Source organism: Passer montanus, unplaced genomic scaffold (genome assembly GCF_014805655.1).
Source record: "Passer montanus isolate IOZ18808 unplaced genomic scaffold, ASM1480565v1 scaffold32, whole genome shotgun sequence".
Classification (NCBI taxonomy): domain Eukaryota; kingdom Metazoa; phylum Chordata; class Aves; order Passeriformes; family Passeridae; genus Passer; species Passer montanus.
Genome location: NW_024367930.1, coordinates 1,634,593 through 1,652,178, shown reverse-complemented (window position 1 = coordinate 1,652,178; position 17,586 = coordinate 1,634,593). Strand labels below are relative to the sequence as shown.

General features: G+C 38.7%; 1 protein-coding gene across 2 annotated transcripts in view; it reads right to left on the bottom strand.

Moving 5' to 3' along the window:
• SUGCT (succinyl-CoA:glutarate-CoA transferase) overlaps positions 1-17,586 on the bottom strand; it is a 314,835-nt gene that overhangs the window by 38,661 nt on the left and 258,588 nt on the right. For both annotated transcript variants that reach the window (XM_039715018.1, XM_039715019.1), the window contains one exon: positions 17,286-17,349. In XM_039715018.1, the coding sequence (XP_039570952.1) occupies positions 17,286-17,349 (64 nt within the window). The remainder of the gene's footprint in view (positions 1-17,285; positions 17,350-17,586) is intronic.

The following is a 17,586-nucleotide window of genomic DNA, read 5'->3' as shown; positions in this document are numbered from 1 at the left end:
TACCACCATGTCAGGTGGAGTGCCATGAGCTTCTGCTCCACTTTAGAACTATCAGAGTAGGAAAATATTCCCAGAGGCATGAACAGATCACAGGATGACTGTAAGCTATGAATGAGATACAAGCTTGTATCTCAAGCAAATATATTCTTGTGTTTCAGGCAAGATATTTCCATACAAAAGGCAGGCATTGTGCAAAGCCCTGATAAGAGCTCACCTGTACCACTATGGGCATTTCTCATTGTTCAAGATAACTTCCCTCTGGAGTGAATGCAGGCAAAAACTAAGCCCCCTGACTTATGGCTTACAAAACAAAATGACAATTGGAAAGAGGAAAAAAAATGCTTGGAGGCTTCCCATAATTTTCAAGAAAGGGATAAATTATTAAGGTGAAGGAAGAAAAGGAGCTATTGAAGTAAAGAAAAAATATGGTAAAGAACACAAAATCATTAGGGACTTCTTACCAAGAAGGCAACCTCATCATAAACAGTGTAGTGGCAAATGTTCATTGTGAATTCAATTCATGAATGAATTCAAATGTGAATTGGTGGGAAATCATGCATGCTCTTTATATCCCTGCATCCCCAAGGAATCAAATTCCTGCCTTTCATCTCTGGCCTCAACAAAAAATATTTATATATTATATAAATGCCCTTATTTACAAAGTCTGAAATTGCATACTAATATTGGCACCAAGGTATACAATGACAAGAGCAATACCTTCCTTAATCTTTCATTACTTCGAATCTTAAATACTAAAGGCAAAAAAAAAATTGACAGAGTTACAGCTAAGACCTGAACATCTTCTTGCAATACAAGGTAGGCAAATAAGTCTTAGAAACATTAAAGGGAGAAACTAACTCTGGAAGTTTTACCTTGTGGTGTAAGGTGAAGTTTTACCTTATGGTGAAGGGTATTTTACATCATTTATAAGCATGGCCAGTGGTTGTGTTTAACATAGGAGCTGTGCATAGGAATAGCTAGTTTTAGTGGGACAAGGGGATGTGATGGCAATAGCAGCAGTGGGCTATATTTCCAGTTTGTGACAGTCATCTTCATCAGATGACAAGCTCCTCAGGGGATGAGATGACCCACCAACCCGTGGAGGTGCCCGAGGCTGTCAGCCCTTTTCAGCTCGATGGCAGTGGCAAGACCAAGGGAACACCTTCTTGAGGATCACTGCAGAGCTTGCCATCCTCATCCCCTGGGGAACCGGGGACAGCAGTCATATGAAATGGAATGCAGAGATGTTGCCAGGTGTCCCCAGTGGTCTGAAGCACCCACATGTGCCCTGTCAGACATGGAAAGGATTTTTGCCCCCAAGGTAGATCAGACGGAGCATTTGGCCAGTCTTGGAAGCCCCTGAGATGGCTCCAGGTAGGTAGGGCAGATTAGGATTTGGGCATTTTCCCAAAGTTGTGAACAGTCTGTGCGGCAGGGAGGTGATAGGTTTTGCTTACATGCTCAGGAAATAGCCAATCCTGAGCACTGGGGTTAGGAATCTAGGGCAGATTGGCACTGATCAGGGCTCCTTCAGTCCCTTTTGTCTCAGTTGCTGCCTGCTGCTCATGCCCCACAAAGACGGCCTTGCATGCCGTGCAACTTCATGGAGAATGGCTTTTTTTGGCCCATGGTGGACTAGAAATTGTGCCTGGGATTTATTTTATCTTCCTCTGCAGCACTGAGCACGGCCTGTTGTCAGACCTCATTTGGGCCATTTTGCCCATGTACTGCTGGTCATGTTCCACAAAGGTTGCTCCCATGCCCCCCTCATCTGCTGAATGAAGCTTTCTAGATTCCCAGGGCAGGCCGCAAGACAGGCTCGCAGGGGTTGGGAACCATTCATTTGATGAGCACATCCTGCTTCAGGAAGAAGAAAAGAACGGAATGGAATAAAAATAGAATTGAATATAGTTCAGTTGGAAAGGACCTACAGTGATCATCTAGTACCACTGCCTGACACATCAGAGCTGATAAAAGGTAAAACAAGCTTTTAAGAGCAGTGCCCAAATACGTCTTCAATACTGACAGGCATGGAGCACTGACCATTTCTCCAGGAAGCATTTTTCAGGGTTTGACCACCTTCTAGGTAAAGAAAAGTTCCCTCATGCCACGTCTGAACTTCCCCTGATGGCTGCAGATTTCAGCCATTGCCATGTGTCCTGTCACTGCAAGGCCGAGAAGAGCTCAGCATCTCCCTGTCCCCTCGTCTGGAAGCTGTAGGGAGCAGGTCACCTCTCAGCCTCCTCCTCTCCAAACCAGAGAAGCCCAGTGCCCTCAACGCTCCCCAGAGCACATTCCTGCCACCCCCTTCCCCTGCTTTCGTGCCCTTCTCAGGATGTGTTCAAGGACCTTCATATCCTTTTTAAATGGTAGGGCCCAGAACTGCACACAGTACTCGAGGTGAATTCAGCGGGATTATCACCCCTCTTGGTTGGCTGGCGATGCTGTGTTTGATGCACCCCAGGATCAGGTTTTCCCCCTTGGCTGCCAGGGCACACACACTGCTGATCCTATTGAGCTTCCTGCCAACCTGCACTCCCAAAGCCCTTTCTGCAGGGTTGCTCTCCAGCCACTCCTCTCCCAATTCAGATTCATATCTATTCTATCCCAAGTACAGAATCTGATCAGTCTTGGGGTTTTTTTATGTCATTGGTGATTTGCCAATCTCCAGATCCCTCTGCAAGGTCTTTTGTCTCACAGTAGAGTCAGCAGAACATCCTAGTTAGGTAGAACCACCAAGCTTACTCAGCGTGCATCAGCTGCAGCCTTCAGATCACTGGCAAAAAGATTGAACAAAACTGACCCTAGAATTGAGCTCTGAGGTAGCTGGTCACCCGAGAGATTTTGCCCTACTCATTTTAACCCTTTGAACCCTGCCATTCAGCCTGTCCTTCACCAAGTGCACACACATTAGTGTTAAGTTTACACAGTAAAGGAGGAACACTCAAGGGATAACACACCTTCATGTAAAATTACTTAATTCCTTCTAATCCAAAAGGACAGTTGTCATGGTTTGGCGCCGGCACAATGTCAGTACCCCCATGAAAATATACTTTCTCTAGTGGCTGCTGTGAGATGTGATCAAAAATAGAGCAAAGCAGGCTCCAACTTAGGAATAAAGGAAAAAAAAAAACTTTATTAACTACAATATCTAAAAAGGAACAGACATAGAACTCAGACTGAAAACCCTCCAAATACATTCCTCCTCCTCCTCCCATTTCCTCCACAGCATGAAATAACACCTTAGATTTTCACTCAGTCACCATCTCTCAGATAATCAACTTTCAGTCCATCACCACCCCTCAAATAATCAACTCTCAAGTCCATCAGGGAGAGAGGAGTCCCCCCTTGCACCATAGGCTTCCCCCAGAAACACAATTGAAACCTCTTGTGTTTTATTTCCATGTCACTCATGACACTGCTTGGAGAACATTGGCCCTCATGACTTCTTCCTTCCATGTCCAGTGCTCTCACCACTGCACATGGACCAGGACTGCTTTTAGGGTTCCCCTTTTAAGGATGCTTTGCCCAGTTCCAAAAAAGCAACAGACTCTCAGCTTCAGGACACAAATTCACTCCCTGGGGCTGAGGGGCCTCGTGAACAGAGATCTTCCTCTTCACTGAAGACAGAGGGCATTCCACACTCTCCTCTGCCGTTTCTGTTCACTCCACTGCTTCACTGCACTCTCTTGGCTCGGAAGGCCGGTTCTCGGTGCTGCATCCCCCACCTCTCCTTCTGGCTGGCCGTGCTGCCAGTCCATGATATCGAATTTCAAGGCAGCACAGGCACTGGCTCTCCATCTCTCTCTGGGGGTGGGGGTACCCAGATGCTTCTCAGGGCTCTTCCACCCTTCCATCTTGCAAAGCCTTCACTCCCCTCCTCTGCCCAAGGCTCCGGCCTACCTCACCCGGCCCCATGGCTTCCTCTCCCCCTGGCCAGGGGAGAGGAGCTCTGACTTCTTTCATGGACCGGAACCAAGAGAGAATTCTCCTGGAACTTCTCTGCTCTTCTAACCCGCTGTGTTCTCAGAGGCGGGCCATACCTTCAGTGGCCAAACCAGGTGCCAATATTCAAATCCAAGCACTGATTGGTTTGTTCACAACCTCCCAAAAAAACTCACTTCCTTCTCACCCTAGGACAACAGTGTAAATGGCTCACTGAGAATATCCTGTTGTGCAGGACCTCCTTTAGTATACAATATACCGAGTGTATGTGTTCACGCTATAGATGTCTGGGACAAATTAAATCACTGAAAGAAAAAATATGCCGAAGACATTAGTGTGGATGTGGGGGCAGTAAACTTTAATACACAATATTAGAAAAATATTGGAAAAAACCCATAAATTTAAACTTATCTATTTTTTTACACAAACAAAGTAAATTTCAGCATCATATAGATAACATAACCACAATGCAAAATATGTATGGTTTAAATCCATCCTTTAAGCCTTTGAAACAGAAGTACAAAGGAAAGAAAAACTAATTGGCTAAATTTTCTCCTTTTTTTTTTGCCAATAGATGCAATAGCATTAGAAAATATTATTTATGTCATATCCTGTATGGTGAGTGGTTATATGAGAGTGTAATCTGGTGCATACTTTAGTAATCTGTGTTTTTTCCTATTATATAGCTCTCTTTACATAGATGTGAATCCATTTGATCACCTGGGGTTTTATTGTAAGCTGAATGTTACCAGTGGAAGAAGAGCACTTGTGAATGGATTTTATATTCATTGTATGTTAAAATTCAGGGTAAAATTGTTTTCTCGACCAGCATGTCTCATTATTTCACAGTTTCAGTATTTAGAAAAGACTGGAAATATGAGACATGTGGAAGAAACCAATCTATAATGAAAAGTCATCTTTCAAAGGCTGAGTTGTACACCAATGACATCTGCACCCAGAAATAACTCTGGAATTAAATACAATCACATTCCTGCCTGAATCGTTGTCTTTGGGTAGGTATGCTTAGTTAACTAGCTAAAAGCTGCAAGAAAGTAGAAATCAGCTATTATCCCAGTATGCTGAGCAAACCAAAACACAGTCCTTCCTCTCCAAAGTGGGGTTCACATGTCCCGGTTACTAGGAACAGGACTTCTTTCTTTTTACAAGATAGGAAATGGTAACAGTTACATTATTCAAATATAAAACTAAATCTTGAACTACTAAAAACTCTTCTGCTAAAGACATTAGGCACCAGAAGACAGAAATTTTCTAAATTATGACTGAGCTTTTAATCTTATATCTTGGCTTTTTAAAGAGTCTCTACAAATGGATCCTTTTAATATTTCTGCATAATTATCTGTCACTATATTACAAAGTGTACCATGGATTGGAATCTTTCATTTTGTTTTGCATATATTAGGTTCCCTATTTTACAGTACATTTCAGTTGATTACTTGGAGTAAATTTACAAAATTTATATGATAAAGCTCCAAATAGTCTTCAAAAAGAGCAGAGCACTTTTACTAAGGACATGTCTTACTGTGAATAAGACTGCATTTGTTTAAGTCATTCATCCTGAGTTTAAAAATTATCCACAATTTACTAAGGCATTTAACATCAACAATGTACTCACAACAAATAATCAGAGCATGTAAGTTCCCTGAATGTACCCAATATTTGAAATCTGGTTTAAAAAGAAATAATTATTTTTGCCTGGCTTTCAAGTTATTTTTTCTTGGATATTGAAGGTAAGTAAAATTACCCATAAATACTGTTCAAGGTGAGCAGGTAAAAATTCAGTATGATACAAGGATTGACTTTGTTTTCAATTACAGTAATTTTCTTTATACAAGATTTTGTTTACAAAAATGTTTATACACTAAACAAAAAATATTAAGTTTTTTGAATTTTCTGAATCACCTCTACTTATAAATTATATGCACTGTAATGACCTAATTCTTCTCTCTCTACAGTTTAACACCAAACAACCTCCTTGGGCTGTCAAGTGTAGAAGAGTTTATAATATGTTCATATGTGATATATAAGTGTAATAGATAATTATGTTATTGAAATATATTTTTGTATTTAATTTTAACTGGTACCCACTGCAAGATTATATTCAAAGAGTAAGATAAGACTTTAGACTTATAGTTTCTAAATTCAATCAATGAAACATTTTGATTCATATCTGTGTACACTTGGGGCAATGAATACCAATCTATGAAAATACATGAAAATGTGAAAATGAGAAGTATTTGCTGTGCCTCAATATACAGCACCTGAGTGAAAACTTCCTACATTAAAAAAAAAAAAAAGTACAAGTAAAAATGTAAAATGGTAACATTACCTCATGGATACTGTATTGTTGTGGGTGAGGCTGCTTTGAAAAGTAAGCTTTCTAGCAGTGAGAATATGAAAGTCATATTAAAGCAGTAAGCAAAGTACTGCTTTCTTTCTGGAAGTCAACCGGAAGGATGATTGCAAGGTATCACACACTAGGTAACATTTTGAAAAGCTTAAAATCTGTCAGAATAGTAACTCTTAGAATGTAAATGGCTTAACTGGAAGACACCAAGGGTTTTCTTTTATATTCTGAGCTACTCCCCCAGTTTATTGTTTTCCTCCAGTAGGTTTCTCTACATTGTCATTCTTACAAAAGTGCTTGAAGGGTATGTTGAAGTGGTCTATTGCAATCTAACATTGCTATGCAGCCATGTCAAAACTACAATTTACCCATGTATTCTCCCAGCACTTTTAGAGGCAGTAAAAGCTAGAGCATGGTTCCTGAATCTACAAGGAGCAAAAGAACAGGTCAGCATTTCTGATGTTTTTTCTCAGGAAATCCAAGCAAAAATGGGGAGCAGAAAAGTAAGCTGTTAAATGCTATGTTCAGTTTTGAGATAAAACAACTAAATTGTTTGTATACTAAATTATACAGTGTGGACACTGGTTTGTGAGTAGTGAGGAAGTCAGAAAGTAAAACGTTCCTTTCAGGAGCTACAACTCAAATCCTTATTCCAGCCTTTTAAGAAGGTTCCAAAGGTAAATACTACCAAGACAATGATCTGTGGCACTTTATAAAAATTTTCTGTCCCCCTAGGTATGAGCAAATATGAAAACTAATATGTCTCAAATTATAGGAGAGTTTTCATCATAGATTCACTCATATAGGGATCTATCTCATAATCAGAGCAATGTAACTTAATTTTTTAAGCACTAATCTTGTGATTTCTTTAGAATACTATTAAATTGCTATGAGTCTATACAAGCTTGCATGTCTGTGTCTGGGCTTGAAATAGCAGATGTGTGCATGAAGTTATGTGTTGTATAAATTGGATGATGGGAATTAGCTATTAGTGCATCATCAGTCTTAAAACTTTGTTTGCCCCACATGTTTATAAATTACACTGCCTGTTTTCACAAATGGACCTCATTTTCTGTTCCTTGTGAAGTTTCTAAAAACAGCCGGCAAAGAATATTAAAAATCTTGTTCTAATCTGCAAACTTCTGCTTCATTTCATCTCTGCATCTAGTTCAAAACCAATGAGGAACACTCCACTTACACAGAAATATTTTGGTTTTTTATTATCCTGCCAAAGGTACAATCTCTAAATTAATTAACTTTAATTCAAAGCAATTTTATATTATCACATTAAATTTTAAAATTCATTAATTTATCAATTCCATTCAATAGATCATTTATTTGCTTTATATACTGGTAATGTGCTTTTATTTTCTCTGTTCAGTCTAGTTTCAGAGAGCCAAAACAGGGATTCTGTGTTGTCTTAGTGAATTCTGTTCTGTACCTTAACAGTCTCTGTGTCAGGGAGATTTTTTCTAATCAGGTCTTGACTCAATGCCTAGTGTTTCAACAGACCCTGGATTAAGCTAGTTCACATCTATTCTATCTTGGTTTAAATCTTTTGCACACTATGTTAGGATGGACAAGCTATTTTTGCAAAAATTATTGAGAATTTCTTTCTCTCTCAGAATCACAAAAGAGTTCCAGAATAGTTAGCAAAATGGCAGAGGGCAAAAGAGGTAGCAGCAATGCTTTATTTTTGATAGCCCAAATTATTAAGGCATCATATAGAATATTCAAGACTCAAGTCAAAATCACCATTTTAATTTTTGATTTTGATGTAATGTGGCATTAATTTCTGGGATGGACTATACTAGCAAGAGTAGTAAGTATAAGGAAGACGAACAAAAATAATTTCAAATTCACATTGACTAAAAGGACTTAAATATTCCCTACTTCAGGAATTATAGATAAATTAAGTAATGTACAACAGGTACAGTCTATCTGCTGATGGTTGGCTCTTAATCAACTGAACAACTAAGCTAACTGGATAAGCCTTATTTTGCCCATATTTCTACCCAATGATTCTTTTCATAAACTACAAGGAAAAATAGCATCAAATGTCACAATATATGACTATTATAATTAGGAAAAAATAATGGTTAATTGTGAGATCTATTATCTCAATCTTTTGCATGAAGAAGGGAGAGACTTGCCCAGAGTCAGTCAGGAAGTTTGCAATGCACTCTATACAACTGCAGTTTTTCCTGTATATATACAGTACACAGACTGCAATAAAAAAGACAGTTACACAACTGTAACTGCACTATACTTACACAAAGGACCTGAAAAGATCTGGGTAATTTACCCTACATAGTTTGTCAAAAAGTTATCTAGATAAAATTTTGGTCATGTAAGTACTTTCATGGTAAAAAAAGTATTTAAACCTCATGAAAGACACACAAAAAAGTAGTTTCTGTATTAAACTGAAGATATAGGGTTTTTAACAATTAAAATAATCAGGCATTTAAAGACAGATGCAGATATTTGCCAAATTTTCCATCTCTTGAGGATTTCTGAAAACAACAAACTGTAGTCAAACATACATGAAAGAGTTAAATTGATGACATTCTATGGTCAATGTGATAAAAAGGCAAAGCACATGACCTAACGGCCAGTGCTAACCACAAAATTGTTCAGTCTAGGTTCACAGAAAACAGGTTAAGTCCAACCAAGTTGATGGCAAGGCAGGGCTTGGGTTAAGATGATATGAAGGAAACACAAATGAAGATTAGTCTATTCAGCATCCTAGGGATTAAGTAAAATTTTCTAGATGTTTAAAACATATTCTTACATTTAATGAAACCAACCCTTTTTTAACTGATGGTAGATTCCTTTTCTTATCCAATAATTATTAAAGATCATAAAGATATATATGAAAAATTTATGGGTGTTGAAGTAATTTGGCTGTTTTACAACTCCCAAGGCATGCAGACATATCTTTATAATCACACACCCTGAACTGTGCAAGCACCTGGCTGTGCTTGTTACAGAGTGAGGGTTAGGAAACTACTTTCTAAGTTATTGTTATTTATGAAGAAAGAAGTGGGAAACATGTTCAAACAGAAAAAAAAAAAAAAAAAAAACCAACCAACCAAACACATCATTTTAGACAAAGTTGAATTTTAGGACAATGACATTGGTGGAAAATTCATTAACTTTTTTGGCTATTCAGTCAATACTTTACCTTTCACCCCCTCCCTCCCCCCACCATGTGACAGCAATGAGTTACTCTTTAGTTAACACTCCATCAGAATTATGTCCAGTTTAAAGAAAATCCTAGTATAGCTTAGAACACATGGAGGAAAATGTAAAGAAAATATTGTCTGGTAACTAGAAGTATAATTACACATCACATCAACATTTATTACCTCAACCACAGCTTTACTTGACTTACTATGTACAAAGCAGAAAAATACCCCCACTTGTCCCTTGAAAAAATTTCATTTTTCCTCCCTATATAGCAGTGCCAGATCCTGGAAAAAAATACATGATAAAAGAAAAACAACTTTGATTGACAGATCCTAAAGACTGACAAAGAAAACCTAGGGTCTGATGAGAGAAGAGTCTGGCTCAGAGGCCTTGAACAGCAGTTCTGGAGAGCCATTGCTTGAGTGACTGGTCTGTACTGGTCCCAGTCAGTACTGCTACCCAGTTACTCTGAGACTGATGGGAAAGCCTCCCACTATTTCTTAATTCTCTCCAACAACAGAAGTCCTAGAACTACGTAAGAAATAGTTGGTTTTTCTTCCTAAAAAGAACTTTAGAAGTATTAACTGTGGCACTAAGATGATTCCTAAAGGTGTAAGAAGATTTAAAATATGTGGTAGAGAAATACTGTGGAAACATATGACAGAGGAGCAAAAATTTTAAAAGGTTTGTTACTAATGTTTTACTGTAAAATTATTCTTAAAAGATTATAAATTAAAGCATCATTCATTAAAAAGATGCACTAGCCTTTCTACATAATCCTGAAGCCAATAATGTATTCTTTGTCATTCCCACCATCTCTTTTCTGCTTTTGCAATCAATATGGATATACTGTTTATATATTTATTAAATTTTTTAAAGTATTTTGAGGATAGCTAGGTGAGTTGTCATACATTATTTGTGTAAGTTCCTGTAATGGTCATGGTAATGCTGGTGAAGCTGTTTGTCTCCAATGTACCATAAACAGTGAAGTGAAATTAAAATTTTTCAATCAATATTGGTTATGCACATGCATGCACACACACAGACAGGCACACACATATGAAAAAAACACCTGATGAGAAGCAGACAGGATCAGAATTTCAAATAAAGGGTGTTGAAAAAAAAAGTTGAGATTTTTTATGTTGTTGTTGTTATATTGAAGGATCTCCTAGCTGCAGGAAATAATGGATTGGAGTACAGACTTCCTTAATTTCCTGCAAACTTCCTCCATGTGGAAGTCACTTTTCTCTGCTTTATAGACCTACTGAAGCTTCCTCTACTACACTTACAGTAAATGGTCAAAAAAAACCAGCATGTATCACTAGCAACCATATTTTCTCCCTGTATTGAAATGCTCTGATCAAATACGTGGACACACCACTGTATCCTTAACTATAACTAGTCTTCCACATACATGAAGAAAATAGGTATAAATACATACATAACAAATAGAAATAAATATTTAAAATAACAAACTGAGTTTTCCCAAGAAATTCCTTCCCTGAGGAGTCAAAGTAGTTTTCAATTATTAACCAAGATCCAAAAAACTGCAAACAATTAGTTTGGTAAGACATAGAGTGATTTGTCCAAGGTTAAGGAAGAAATCTGTGGCACAATAGGGAAGTCCTATTAGATTTCTTGCCTCTTTGTCTTATTCTTTAAAACCATTCTTCTAAGAGATTAATAGCAATTAGTCTCCATGGAACCATGACACCATTTAATGAATCACACGAAACAGGAAAAGCCTACCTCTAAAAAATTCTTTCCTGTTTCAGTAGCATATTTGTAATGCACAGTGACAGGAGAAGACCGGAAAAAGGGACATTTCTCCTGAGTGGGTTGATTAATTAACATAAGATGCCTGAATTCAGTCCAAGAAATCTAAGTTGAGGAGGAATCTTGTACTGTTTTTCCTAACTGAGCTTGGAATAGTCCCCCAAAAACTTTATCTCAAGAGCACAGGAGGAAATTATGAGGATAGGTATGAAATTAGCCTTTCTGAGCAATAAAGTAATCCTTGATGCACATCATGGGCCAAAGGAGAGGCACTGTGTTTATCAGCTCAGGAAATGGGGATGAGAAGAACATACAACATAAATATTATCAAAACTAAGAATATTTGTTTTGTCTGGAAGAGGTGATTTACACACTTCAACAGTTATATTGCTTCCTGTTTGATCAGAGATGATTCAGAAGACTAGGTTATATCCAAATCCCCAGTTTGCTAAGGCTTAGAAGGGGTCAGAAATGAAATTTAGTTCACAAAGGTTCCTACTAGTTAATAAATTCTAAAAAGGTTAGTTTGTTAGGGACAGCTGAAAACATAGTGGTTTTCTCATTAAGATAATAACATTACTAACACTGTTTTGACTTTAAAAAAACAACCAGCAGCCATTAAAAGTCAACATTAGAGACTAGATAATGAAGAAGCTGTGAGTATTATTATTAAATCGTATAAGGGGACTGTAATTGAAAAGGTTTGAGAAAAACTGTATTGCATCCATTCGTTTTTTTCTATGTAATCAGTATGAGTTGGGAGCACCCCTTGTGCTCCATACTGGCATTCAGAATACTCAGTGGCTTCCAGAAATCCACATACTTCCACTCTTTGTAAAATCCAGTACTCATTGGCAAAGCAGTTCAAGACTAACCCAGATGTGAAAATTTCTCGAAATTTTGTCCCTTCACTTACCTGTAGTGTCTCTGTGCCACCCAGTATCATCTGCAATCTGGCACTGTATAAAACATTATTTTTTTGTCCCTGAGAGTACTTTGTGTGCTCTACATTTCTCATTTGAATAAAGTGTGTAATTTCTCCTTCAGTTCTCTGTGGAAAGGGCTAAGCATAATAGAGCTGAGGAAGAGATATTAATGTTAGTCACAGAAAAACGACATAATCCGAGTTGGAAAGGACTTCAGGAGGACTCCACTCTTACTTGGATCAGGTCAGAGTTGTGTCCTTGGTCAGATCAGGTTGGCCCTGGCTTTACCTAGATGTTCCTTGAAAACGAGAACAGAGCATGCCTCTCTGGGCAACCTGCTCCACTGCCTGACTGTTGTCATGATAAAAAAGATTTTCATTATATACAGGCTGAATCTCTCTTGTCCATCATCCTTCCACCATGTGCTGCTATGAAGAACCCAGCTCCTCACATGGATAATCTTCCTGTAGGTACTGAAGGGCTTCTGACAGGTGCCCCTGAGGCTGCCTTTTCCCCTGGCTCTACCTTTCCAGCTGAGGTGCTCCAGCTCCTGATCATCTTTGGAGCACTGCCCTGAACTAAAGATGATTAAGTTGCCTTCAGATACAGAAATAGAAAAGATTCATCAGTTCAGCCTTATAATCAGATGAACCAGTTCTGGTAAGAATGAATCAAGCAGGGCTCTCTCACAGTGTTGCACATTCTACATAACAAGTATATATAGTGTATATAACATTCTATACGACAAGTGTATAACATGAATGTACGGAATTATATAGGTGAAACGTTATCCTAATGAAACCACTAACTACCACGGAACCACATTTTTCTTCAGAATGTTCTCACAATCTTTTATAGAGTCACTCTTAGATACAATGAACTCCCTTTTTCACATTTGTTCTTTAATCAGAGATACCTTGATACTAGTAACAGCAATGTGATCTATTTGTAGATAGACATTTTTCATGAATACTTGAAACAAGATGCAAGGTCTCTTTCTTTCCTACTATAAATATACATTCTGAAAAGAAAAAATACTAGAAAAATGTTCTTTGTAGTACAACTTTTCCCACCACCCTATAATGCACTTATGTCATGGTTTGACCAGGAAGTGAGTTTCTGGGAAAATTGTGGTCAAACCAATCAGTGGCCAGAATTGAAATTGGCACCTGGTGTGGCCACTGGGGACCTGGATACGCCTCTGAGAACACACAGGGGTTAAAAGCAGAGGATTCCCAGAGAACTTCCTTTTTTGATCCAGCGGTGAGTGGAGTCTGAACCTCTCCCCTGCCCAGCTGCGTCTGGGCGGGGGAGGGGGAGGCCATGCGGCCTGAGGGGAGGGAGGCCGGAGCCCTGCAAGGTGCAGGGGTGGAGCAGACCTGGGATGTTTGGGCAGCCCACTGCCCCCGGGAGAGAGTGATAGAGACTGTGCTGGCTTGAAATTTGATATCTTGTGCTGGCACCATGGCCAGGAGAAGGAGGGGGGGGCAAGGTGCCCAGCAGCGGGCAGACCTTGGCTGAGGTTTTAACCCCATTGGTGCTGAAACAATGGAAGCTGTAAAAAAAAATTGATCCTCCCCAGCTAAGAATTGAGAGGAGATGGAGGATGGGCAAATGAGACCAAGGCTTGAGTGGGTGAAGAAATGCCAGCAGATGAGAAGCGCCCTAGATGGAGGAGATGATTGGAATGGCCTTTTGGGCTGAACTTTTCTCTTACATGGCCATGGGATGAAACCAATTTCTTCCTGTATTGTAGAGACTGCACCTTAGGGGAGGTGGTTGGCCAGGAGCCAGGAGTGAGAAAGCTATTGTGAGAAGAAGTAGAGGGAACTGATGAAGAGGGTGTGGTGGAGCCCTCTGCCTTCAGCAGAGAAGGATCTCCGTTCATGAGGCCCCTCGGCCCCAGGGGGTGAAATATGGGGGGACATGTGTCCCAAATGGTGAGAGGCTGCCACTTCTTGGAACTGGGCGAGGCATTCTTAAAAGGACCTAAGAAGCAGTTTGGATCCATGGCCAGTGGTGAGAGCACTGGACATGGAAGGAAGATGGTCACCACGGCAGATTCTCTCCGGGCGGCTGCCACGTGTGACATGGAAGCACAGGAGGTTCCAACTGTGTTTCCTGGGGAGGCCCATGGTGCAAGAGAGAGACTCCTCTCTCCTGATGAACTGGGGGCAGGTTGTGTGAAGGGTGGTGCTGGACTGAGAATTGAGTGTTAGAGGGGATTGAGTGTTAGAGGGGTGGTAGGAGGAGGAGTGTTTTGGAGGTGTTCCATTGTGGATTGTTGTGTGTGTTTTGGGTTTTTTTCTTTTTTTTCCATTTTGTCTCTATGTTGTAGATTAATAAAGTGTTGGTTTTTGGTTTTTTTTTCCCCTCCATTTCCAAGTTGGAGCCTGCTTTGTTCTGTTTCCAGGTCCAATCTCACATTAACCATTTTGGAAATACACCTTTCATGGGGGCACTGGCATTGTGCCAGGGTCAAACCATGACAACTTATCAGCACACAGTATACTTTAGGCTGGGAATCACAAAAATGGCAAGGGGGAAAAGTGAGGAAAAAAGCAAATTCAATAACTATATCAAAAGATATTTAAGCAAAGGAGGAGTATTAATTACCAAGTCCAACATTAAAAATGTAGCCAACACTAATGTCAATGGTAAAATCAATTTCAAGCTGCAAGATCTCCAAAGGAGGATTCATACACAGATTTGAATTGACTCTCAAACTGGAGACATGCCTGGAGAAGGACTATTGCAAATCAATATGCTAGACACAGAGGCCACCTGTGATACTTGGAGCTGAAATCTGCCAGCATGGCCCACTTAATTAGTGCCTTTCACTGCACTCACAACTTTATTTGGCAGCAAAAGTCAGACCTCTGTCAAGAGCCTCAAGTGTGATGTCCAATTCAATTATTACAGGACACATTAAAATCTGGCTTATACGGTTAAGAAATAACAGCAACCTATTTTAATTTTGGGATTAGAATCTCCCCAGTCCCTTAAAAGAAAAACATTTTCAGCCTGTTCAGTTTCAACATTCACGTTAATAACCTAATTTTCCTTAATAAGACAGAAACTGAGAGCTTAGTAAACTTGTTCTCTACCAAATACAAGATATTAAAATTTAACCACATTAAAAAAAAAAAACAAACCAAAACCTTCAATTTCTTAACTGTCATTGAGAAGAAATTATCTACTGTAGGTTTTCTTTGCACATTCTTCCCTGTACTCTTCAAATATATCATTAAGTAGAACAAATCCAGGGCACTTATATTACCTATCACCAACAGAAGCCAAATTCACTTTCATTTTTGGACAGTGTAATGCACTGTCTTTACAGTGATATCAATAGGTCCATTCTGCTCACACTGAATAAGTGTTCTTCCCCCTTTCCTCCCCTGTGTATCCCCTCCTTATTCTCCCATGCCAGGAAAGGAAGGAATTCTACTTTTCCTGCTCAAATATCCAATAATCATTTCAGCCATCTGTTTCAATACAAAAAACTCTTCATAGAAGTCCATCTAAAAGGCAAACCATTAGAGACTAAGATGATTTATTTTAGTTTAGTGTAGTGTCACTAGTTTAATAAAATAAAAAAATTACTAAGGATTTGGGAAGTACTATGGCTTACCTATGTAAAAACTCACTCTCTTGCCAATACATTCTATCGCTGCTGACAGACATTAGAACATTCCTTTCATCTCTTTCCTCTTCTTGCAGTTTAAGCTATCCCCTTAAGGAGTATTTGCTTTCTCTAAGATCGATTATAAATTGTATGCAACATGAAAACCTTACACACTTCCTCTACCATCTGTAAGGCTTTTATTTCTACTTCTTAAAAAAGAATTAACTCAAAAACCTTTTATTTGTCTTTTCATTTTGGGTAAATAAACTAGGATTACTTTTCTGTAAGAGAATTCTTTAAAAAAGGATTGCTATTTCCAGATATGTGTATCTAAATTAGAGAAGCATCTTTCAATGCAATCAACCAAACATTCAAATCTAGTGAGACCAAATGTGGAATGCAAACCGTGGTAAAGAGTAAATATGGAGTATACACATCGACACACACAAACACCCCCTCTATTCATTAAGAAAATATGATCCAATACAGGTTTGCTTTCTTTCAAATAATTCTTTCTGCATCCCAGTGTGATTCCAGGATGTGAAAATTAAGATAAATTTTATGGGTCAAATTCTTCTTAATGCTACATATTCTCAAGTCAACTGAAATTGACAACTGGATGCACTGTCAGAGGGTGGAACTGGCACAGAAAATCACAATGTAAGGAGAAGTTCTTAAAACTAGACATGACATAGTGCTTTCAACGAAGGAGGAGACAATTCTCAGTGTGGCCTGGGAGAAGGAAAAGCAGAGAGAAGCAGAAAATTTGACACAATAGCTAACAGATTATCAGATAAGGATCAATTATCAAAACCAAGCCAACTGCAAGATGTTCATAATGGGTGTGGTTGAATCTAACTCCATTACATAACTAAGTCTAATGGAAGCAAAGCTACACCAGTTCCTGGTCCATTTAGAGCTGTAAAGAGGAAAGACTAGTTTATAACTTTTGTATATACTTCTGTATTTTTGGAAGCACAAAATAGCTATTTAAGACTTCATTATGGCAGCTTCATTAAGTTTTCAATAAAAATTTTCTTCCTCTTTTGTCTTGTTTTTTTTGTTGTTTTTTTTTTTCCTTTTAAACTGAAATGTCCCTAAAAGAAGCCTGGGTAACTTGCAAAATCAAACTAAATCAAAAACAGATTCATGTATTCATGTAGATTATTTAGCAGTAACATTTCTAGCAGTGCGAGTTCACAAATATTATCAAATTGATATTCATGTTATGACAACTGACTGATGAAAACCAGAAGCTATTCTGACATATGTTTTAAGCCATTTTTCTGCTACTGGATGACTATTCCATCAATGGAATGACTATCCGACAAATGTCAGCCTGGTTAAACTTTTATTCAAGTGAAATGTGAAGATGCGTCATGTCCTCAGCTGAGTTCCAGAACTACTCAGGATGTCATGCAGCATTTAATTCAGCAAAAAGGATTAAACATCTAACCTGGAACAGCTATCTTCCCAGCTGTTGGATGATTCATTTCCATCACAAGTCCATTGTGCAGTACCTAGGAAAACAAAACAAAACAAAACAAAACATGTATGTAATATAAAATACAATCAGTTCCTAAACTCAAGAGGAAAAAAAGAGATAAACATTATCATGTTCTTTCACAGACTCTCTGAAAATACAAGGAGCTACAACACAAGCAGTCTACTTAATGTGAAGGAAAAAAGCTTTGATGTTTGACATTATTTTTATTCATGCAGCTAAATAAATGCTTCGCTAAGACTGGACATGTCTA